The following is a 9,054-nucleotide window of genomic DNA, read 5'->3' on the forward strand; positions in this document are numbered from 1 at the left end:
AATTCATTATATTCTAACTGCACAATACAAACTTCTTTTATAAGAATGACAAAATTCCTTCAAAAGTAGGGGTTTTATGAGAAACCCCTCAATTTGTAACTATATCCTCACTGCCTCAATTTGTAACTATATCCTCACTGGTTCTTGCATTTCTTTAAAGCCTGCCTCATCTATCTTTGCTTCTTTACAAAATAAATTGGAACATCTGAGAACTGGTATATATTTACATGTAAAAATATAGTTATTCAAGTAATATATCAGTACAGACAATCTTGCTATCTATACCTATTTTGAAAGATAAAGTAAACATCAAAGTGTTTAAAAGGACAGAATTTTTTGCCAGGGCTACATAAGTGAAAGAGTAAGGATATAGAAAGAACATCAATTAGCACAAGTCACAGAGATTTGAACTTCTGTTATCAAAGAAATTATGTAGCAAGACAAAAATATGGACAACATGCATGATTATCATAAAAAATGGGTGGCAGCAGTTGTTCCTTATAAATTACGACCAAAAAGGTCTGATTTGGTATGCTCTTAGCTATTATCCATATCAGTACATTCACTAGTATGTATAGTGTAATCACATTAACTAAGTCGAATCACTTACGAATCTGAAACTATGCCTTCTGCTATTTCACAAACATGCACAAATAGGAGAGCAAACGTAAGAATCCATCTCAGGTTATGTCCAGGAAAATGAAGCCAGGTGTTGTGATGAATTTGTACTTTTGAGCTTTGACTGCCCCATCCTAAAAAAAAAAAAAAAAGAGAGAGAGAGAGAAAAAAAAATTAAAGATATAAACAAAAAGATTAAAATTATGAAAAAACTTACAAAAGCCATATTTGGTGATGAAATACAGGACTCATTAGCTGAGTCAACTGTTAATAATATGCATATCATGTAACAAAAATGATAACTTATGACTGGGCCAGAACTATTCACCAGTGGTAGTGATATTTTCTCAAAGAAAGCTAAAGTTTTGTTCACTGACAACTTTTAAGCAGGATCAAGAACATTATAGATTCACCCTTAGCTCATTACTGAAAAGAAATTCAAGATTACTTTTTAGTAAAATTTTTATGGTTTTTCTTCAAAAGACAGAGAGTAATGTGAACTAATATACGGTGTGCTAGGAAAGGATTCCACTTTGTCTCCTTTTATCACTCTTTTTCCCCTCATTTTTCAAATATAAAAAAGTTCCACATACTTCAAGAATGAAGGTGGGTTTGTGCCTGAAATGTTGGAGGAAGGAATTTCTATATGGACAAAAGGGACCTCTGAAGCATTCTTTAAAAAGAAAATTGATTCATGTCTTAGCTTCCCAAAGAATTTCATTATTAGAAAACAAGTTATATTTAACATATTCTACTAGAATTCTTGCTATAAACTCATAGGCAAGCCCTGTGTCTTTTTTGCAACGTTATAATTTTCCTTATACCTGATTCTTCTTTGAGATTTCTTTATGAACTCTCACTAACTCAAGAAGCCAATGTCAGAGAGAACAGTCTGCATTTTTCTCCATTTCCCTTTGACAATGTTCACTCCAATTCCACTTGATTCAAATACCGTTTTTTTCAGCCTTTGTGTTTGATGATAGAGATGCAAACAGGGGTGTCACAGTCATTGCTCTCAAGAAGTTAACTGGATGTCGAAAATGAATTATTAATTGTAGAATTGTAATTTTAAAAATGGAATTCTTACTTTTGGTCAAAGGGCATTCTTAATGTCTTACAAATAATACCATATATATGACTAGTGTTTCTATAAATGGCCACTGTAGTACCAATATATTTGATGTTTGTACACTTGCTTAACATAAATAACCATGTGCCAAGAGTATGCTGGTCTCTGCATGATATGATATGCCATACAACAGAAATTCTTCGATCGCTGTTGGAATGCCAGCCTCTCAATTAATAAATTAATTAGATAGATAGATAGATAGATAGATAAATAAATAAATGCATATAAAGTATGTTTAAAGCTTTCTTTAAAGCATATCATTAAATTGTGCTAATTTTCTTCTTAAGAAAATAAGTCTGATAATTTTTTCATTTATTTTTATGAGCAAAATCACACATGGGAATATTAAACACCAAATTCAAAAGGGTGGCAAAATAGTGGTTATCTTCTGTGAAGGGACGAGAACGTAGGACGTGAGAAGAATAACAGGCTCACGAAATGGTACACAGAGGGATTCGCTTATATTCTTACTGTTAGATTCCTTAAGATGAGTAGCAGTAGGTTCAATAAATGTTTATTATAGTAGTCTCTGTCATTTTTTATATATGAAAAATATTTTATAATTTAAAACAAGTTTAAAGGTCTATTTTGGTTGTTTTGAGAACTTTACACAAATTATACATAATTGCTCTAAATAACTGAATTTTGTACATATATAAACTGTTGTACATATATAAAATAATAGGAAAAACTATACTTTTAACTCCTCCAAATATTTTGCACATGTACTCTTTCTACCTGAAATACATCCCATCACTCCTACTTTAACTTGCATGCTCTATACCCTTCAAGTCCCCAAACATACCACTCTCTATACAATCTTCTGCATCAGCCCCAAGAAGACTTAGTTGTTCTGGCAGGATAACTCTCAAGATAATTTGTTCCTATATCTGTAATTGGTCTTATAATGTGGTATACAGTAATTCTCCCTTATCCTCGGGGGATACATTTCAAGACCCTCAGTGGATGCCTGAAACCACAGATAGTAACAAACCCTTTATATACTATTTTTTTCCTGTATATATATACCTGATAAAGTTTAATATATAAATTAGGAAAAAGTAAGAGATTAACACCAATAACAATAAGACAGAACGATTTTGACAATGCACTGTAATAAAAGTTATATGAATGTGATATCTCTCTCTTAAAATGTTATCGTATTATCGTCACCGTTCCATTTAAAAGAAGCACTTTTTGGCTTCTCTTTGGTATATCAAATTGCCAGCATCACTACTCTTGCACTTTGGGGCATTTATTACATAAAATAAGGGTTACTTGAACGAAGGACTGTGATACCTCAAGAGTCAATCTGACAACCAAGGTGGCTCCTAAGTGACAAATGGTTGTGTAGCACATACATTGTAGCTATACTGGACAAAGGGATGAATCACATCCCCAGTGGGACAAATCAGGACAGCACGAGATTTTATCATGCTACTCAGAACAACGTGCGATTTAAAATTTATGAATTATTTATTTCTGGAATTTACCATTTAGTATTTTCTGACTGCAGTTGATGGCCAGTCACTGAAACTGTAGAAAGAGAAACCATGGATAAAAGAGAACTTCTGCTGTCATTTCTGGATGTGTCTGTTTCACTGGACTATTCCAGTGACTTGCCTATTCACTTGCCTATTTCAGGCAAGTACTGTGTTTTACCCAATTTCCATTCTCTTTACCTAGCACAAAGCAAGTACTCAACAAATGCTCTAGACCTATCTCATATAATTCTCTTTTCCTTCTTCTCAAAAAACTGCTACTGATACTTGAAATCCACTTCTAAGACAGCATATGACTTCTATTTTTACCTACAGTATATCACATGCCCAAAACACAAATGTTTGGAAAACACAAAATACTTGCTCATTCTTTTCTCACAGAGTTACATATCAGTTTTCATGTTGTAAAAATCAGTCAACAGTATACCAACTCTCAGCCATTAAGAAGACTTTTAAGACTCAGAAACAGAGACAAAAGCAATGGTTACCAGAAGGGAGAGGGTGGGGAGATGCGTGAAAAGGGGAAGGGGAATATAGTCAATAATAGTGTGATAACTTTGCACAGTGACAGATGATTACTAGAATTAATAAGGTGATCATATTGTAAGGTATAAAAATATCAAATCCCTATGTTGTACACCTGAAATTAATATAACCAATAGAAGATTGTATACCAACTATACTTAAATAAAAAAAAGAAAAATTTTATAAACATTAGGCAATGTAATATAGGACAATAGATTACTTACCAATAAACAATATTGGAAAAGTAATAAACAACAAGAAGACATGAGGAACCAGGTTGAGGGCATCCACAAAGCAGGGATTTTGTAAGACACCATCATAGATATTATACGAAGAAATGTTGTTACCGCAGAATGAAAGACTCATTTCTTCTTCTATGGTTTACTCTGCAATAAAGAGAAAAGAAAAAGGGCCTCTTATTACTAAATTCTCCTTCATAAAATTACAGCCTTAAAGAAGTGTTACCTTAAGTCTTCAGGACAGCCATGCAATGTTTGTGGAGTTATTCACAATTCAGAGGAGGATGCTGAGGTTCATATTGGTAGGAACTTGCCAACCAGTAGGTAGCTGGCATCCACACCCACATGTGTCTGACTAAAAACTATGTTGGTCCTCCACTGTATCGCACAGCCTCCAACCTATTTTTTTAAGAAAATATCTATTCTTATTAAAATAAGCAGCAGCTTAATATTTTAACTTCACTGGACTTTGTTTCTTCTCCATATTTATGTCACCTGGATTCTGAGTTAGATTATCAAAGGTTGGCAATAGTTTGTATAACTAAGGTAGTACCTTTTCTCACTTCCTTTTCATTGATAATTGATTTAGTAATGGTTCAAACAATATTTTTTCCTAGAAAGTAAACAGAGTGTTACACAGAAAAAAATTGGCCACAGTAGGTAAACTATTGGAGAAAACAAATTTCAAGCAAAACTTTTATAAAGCATTACATAAATAGAATAGAAAGCTTATGTGTTTACAGTCTATAAAAGCTTATACAGTATTCTTCTCATGTATTATTTCTGGTAAACCCTTCCTTTTTTTTTTTTTTTTGATAAATCATTGACATGCTCTCTAGTTCGGAACTTTTTTCATCTAAAAAAAAAGTTATACTTTTAAAAAAACTCAAGATGAGGTTATATACTTGGCAAATCTTTATTAACTATTAAAGTTCTAAACTAGATAAAAGAATTAAAAAGGACTTGAGGTTTTTTTTAAATAACAATACAATGGAAGTTATGAGTCCATAATTATATGTTAGATGTATTTCTGGTAAAGATGGAAAAACAAACTAAAAAACAAAAACTAGTAATGGAATTTTTAAGACTACTTCTTTTACTCAGTAGAGATGATAAAAGAAAACTTTAAGCCCACTTTAAATTGAAAAATATGTATAAACTGTTTTATTTATTTTAGTTGGTTTTATAATTTTATCCCAAATTATAATATTCCAATTTCCACATTTTAAAACTTGATATTTAATCATTATCATCAAGTTGGATGCTAAAAACATAATCTGAATTTGCAAAATATACACTTCATTAACTCTACATTGCCTGCATAGTATTTAATCAATCCTGAAGCCTATCAATTAACCCTTGGATAAATCTGTGTGAGTGTGGAAAGAAAATATCAGAGAAATACGACAACCTGAAAAAGTCAAAGAACATTTTCAGCCATGTACCTAATGTCTGGGAGGTGAGGTCATTAATTAATTAACTGTAAAAGTACTTATTGTTGCTGATTATGTGCTAGACACTAGGTATCCAATAGTGCAGATAACAAACAGTCCCTGTGGTCTTAGTCTATATAAATTAAACTACACTAATTCCAATAGTTCTTGGTATAATGTAAAGTTTATGATCTAAAAGTCAGAGAAATATACAATGGCATGATCACACTAAGGTGCATACTTCAGATTGGTAAAGCAAAAGCTTTAAAAGATTTCTTCCTTCTACCATAATCTCTAACCTCAAAATTTCCCCCTGGCTCCCAGCCTGTTTACTGTCTCTCATCATATCTCTCTTTGTGATTTTTCCTGTCTCCTCTTTCATCCTTTTCCCCTTGACCCTTAGCCTTCTCTGACATACATTGTGCAGGTGGCACATTCTAAAAGCCAGCTCATAGTACAACCAAACATGGATAAAAAGAGGGAAGGAGTAAATTTTGCTATAGATATGTTGAAAATTATTGTGTTTACCTGAAATTTTTTATTCAATCTGGATTTTAAACTAATTCTTAGCTCTCCATTGTCATTCACGGTTTCTCGCCCAGAACCCAGGTTAAGTTAGGAATGCTTTAGGAAGGGTATAACTGCGCTCTTGCTAAACTCTGTCACGTGCCATCCTTCAGCCCCGCCTCTTATGGATCTGCCTAGTTCAGCTAAGCACTGACAGAGGCCCCAGCATCAAGGAGGAGGGAGAGAGAAGAGAAGCCAGACAAAAAGACATGGCTTTTTTTCTCCCCACAAGCATAAACCCATGGAAAGCTGTTCAAGTGCTTATGACAGACGATAGAGCTGAAGAAGTTGACTGAATGGACTTTAAAAACAAGCATTAAAAGTGAAATTTTGATTATAGGAGTGTTCTGTAGAGCAGAAAACAGAAATATGCTTTGATGACTAAACTTATGATTTTATGGCAAGAATACTACTCTCAGTACTCTTATTCCTTGAAATACACTTTATGAGAAACTCTACTCAGGAGTTATAAAATTTGGATTCAGTTGATGAATAAAAGTAAAGTAAGTGAAAACTAGTACTCTCTCCTGTTCTTCAGCCAAAAGTATCATTTCTAATGCAGTAGCAATCCCTGAGAATTTAGCATGCTGGAAACACCTAAAGAAAACATACTAAAAGCAATATTAAAGCTTTCATTCTTATACACACTATAACTCATACTTTTATTCTGAGATTAGTCAAATTATGTTAAGATAAAGAAACATGACATTTTTAAGAACTTACTTAGGACTTTATCATTATCTAGGGCATTTTCAGGATCAGCACTTATGAAAACAAATGTAATTACTTCTTGAAGTTATTCAGCTGACGGTTCATAAAATATGAACTAAAAGATGTCTGTCTAGTTGTCTAGCTATGAATGACAAATCCAACTACGAAAATAACTAACAAAAATGACTGCTGACTTCTGTTTCAGTGCTTGATCTGAATGCAACCTTTGAAGTTCTATCGCATACCAAAGGAAATGTTGGGGCTACTCAGCAGACAAAATTCCTTAGACAAACACTCCAATGAGATTTTTTTTTTTTTAATTCCAAACTGAACAAATAAAGCAACAAATAAATACCTTGGACAATCTCTTGAAGCTGCTTCAAACCCCTATTCGTGCACTTGTGCTATCTCCTAATGAACACCGGCTTCCTAAACTCTCTTCAGTGTAAATTTCAAACCGGGACGCAAAACTCCTAAAAAGCAAAGAGTAACAAAAACTGAGCAGATAGAAAGCTATTTAATGAACAATACAGGAAACGTCTAAGAGGAAAAAAATTTAGTAATAATTCCTTGTACTATCTCCAGTTGGTTTAAGAAGGAGCCGGCAGAGTTTTGCAAGGAAAGCTGAAAACCTGATCCCCATGCCCTCTCATTCCCGGCTGGGGCCCGGTCCCTTAATCCTAGAAATAGCCACCACGAAGGCAAAGCGCTGCGAGAGTGCGCGGACGCCTTTTGGATGCCGAAATGTTATCTTCAAATCGACAGCTTACAGTTATTCTTAAAATTTTTAAATGATATTGATGTAAAAGACACGGACTCACTTACTCCGAAGGCAGAGTTTTCCTCCCCTAGCCGAAGCATGCAGGGCGCCGGAGTGGATTATTCGGAGTGGATTATTTTTAGGGTAGTGGGAGATCAGCTGCTGCCTCCTATCGAGTTTCTAAATTGCACAAACTGCTCTGGGCTGGGGCGGACGCAGCGACTCCGAGGCAGGAAACTGGGAAGAAGCCCCGAGCGCAGCGCCTGGGATTGAAGACCCTCCCCACCCCCGCTCGGCCCAGCTTTCCGCATGGGAGCGGCAAACTTGGGGCGCGCAGTGCAGAGATTTTACAAACGCAAGGAATATGCGTCCCCCAAACTTCATTAGACGCCGAAACGCATGATTCAACGATTCACCGGAGTCAGTTTTTTAAAACGTCGAAACACTTGCACTTGTAATTTTTCCCCCCGGGCTCTATGCCTTTTTATTAACCGCATAAGGAAACAGATTTAGGGGTGTCACCATTTTTCCCCTAAGCAGACCCGAGAAATGAAGGGCTCATTCCAGACAGAGGAACTGCCTGCCGGGCTGTGTTAGATCATGAGAATGTCTCACAGGAGCAAGGCACACTCAAGCCCAATAACTGCTCCAGCGACCTGGAAAACTTGGTTACTCCTCGGGACCAGTCGCCCAGCTGCCGCAACTCAACTCTCGTCCTGGCTCCCCAAAAGCGGGACAAAAAGCATCCCCCCTCCACTATTGCTCTCTACCAAAGAGATCATTTATTCTCAAGAAGATAACGTTTTTTAAAATACACTCACCCCACAACCCCACAAGGACGCAAGCCGTAAATTTTGTTCCAGACAACCTTCTTTAATTAACACTTGATTTTTCTCAGGGGCCAGTGCTCAGTCAGCTTGGAAGAACCATTGTTTTTTCAGCAACTGTCCTAATCTGATAAAGGATGGCCAAGCAGTCCGAGGCTGGTGCCTCTGTAGTTCAGTGCGCAACCCCCCAAGGGGCACCGCTGCAGGAGCGCCGGCACCGGAAGCAGGTCCCTGGACCTGAATTGTAAATCCCGAACTTCGGCGCCCTCCCGGCCTTTTCCACTGATTCCCGCCATGCAAGCCCGGAGGGATTTCCCCATGGGCGCCTCACTCTGGGAAGGTCGCTGCTTCCCGGATGGGTGCGGGGCCTCAGCTAAAGACTGAAGCTTGAACCCCCGGCCGCTAGGGCACCCTGGAGGGTCCCGAAGACTCTCACCCTGCGGCCTTTAAAAACTTGCAATTGCACTCTAGAGCTATTTGGCGCGACGCAGGCGCGGGAAGAAAAGCGTTCTTCAAGGATGAGGATCCGAGTACTATTGTGGGTAGAACCAGGGTAGACTCCGTGAACAGGCTGGAAGCGGCACCAGAGGCTTTCCAGGGCGTCTGGGGGGAGAGAGAATTGGAAATAAGGGGTGCAGATAATTCCTAGATGTAGGCTCTGAGTGTGCCGACACAAAATCAAATTGACTTTGAGATTTAATGGATATATATATATATGTATATATGTGTGTGTGTGTATATAT

At 36.6% G+C, this 9,054-nt stretch overlaps 1 protein-coding gene across 1 annotated transcript in view; it reads right to left on the reverse strand.

The window, feature by feature from the left end:
• ABCC9 (ATP binding cassette subfamily C member 9) overlaps window positions 1–8,496 on the reverse strand; it is a 118,597-nt gene extending 110,101 nt beyond the window's left edge. The window contains exons 1-4 of the mRNA XM_006912678.3: window positions 8,306–8,496; window positions 7,080–7,197; window positions 3,999–4,160; window positions 611–752 (exon numbers count right to left, since the gene is read on the reverse strand). Of these exons, the coding sequence (XP_006912740.1) occupies window positions 611–752; window positions 3,999–4,140 (284 nt within the window). The 5' untranslated portion in view covers window positions 4,141–4,160; window positions 7,080–7,197; window positions 8,306–8,496. The remainder of the gene's footprint in view (window positions 1–610; window positions 753–3,998; window positions 4,161–7,079; window positions 7,198–8,305) is intronic.
• Window positions 8,497–9,054: the final 558 nt, after the last annotated feature.

The sequence above is a fragment of the Pteropus alecto genome, unplaced genomic scaffold (assembly GCF_000325575.1).
Source record: "Pteropus alecto unplaced genomic scaffold, ASM32557v1 scaffold103, whole genome shotgun sequence".
Classification (NCBI taxonomy): Eukaryota; Metazoa; Chordata; class Mammalia; order Chiroptera; family Pteropodidae; genus Pteropus; species Pteropus alecto.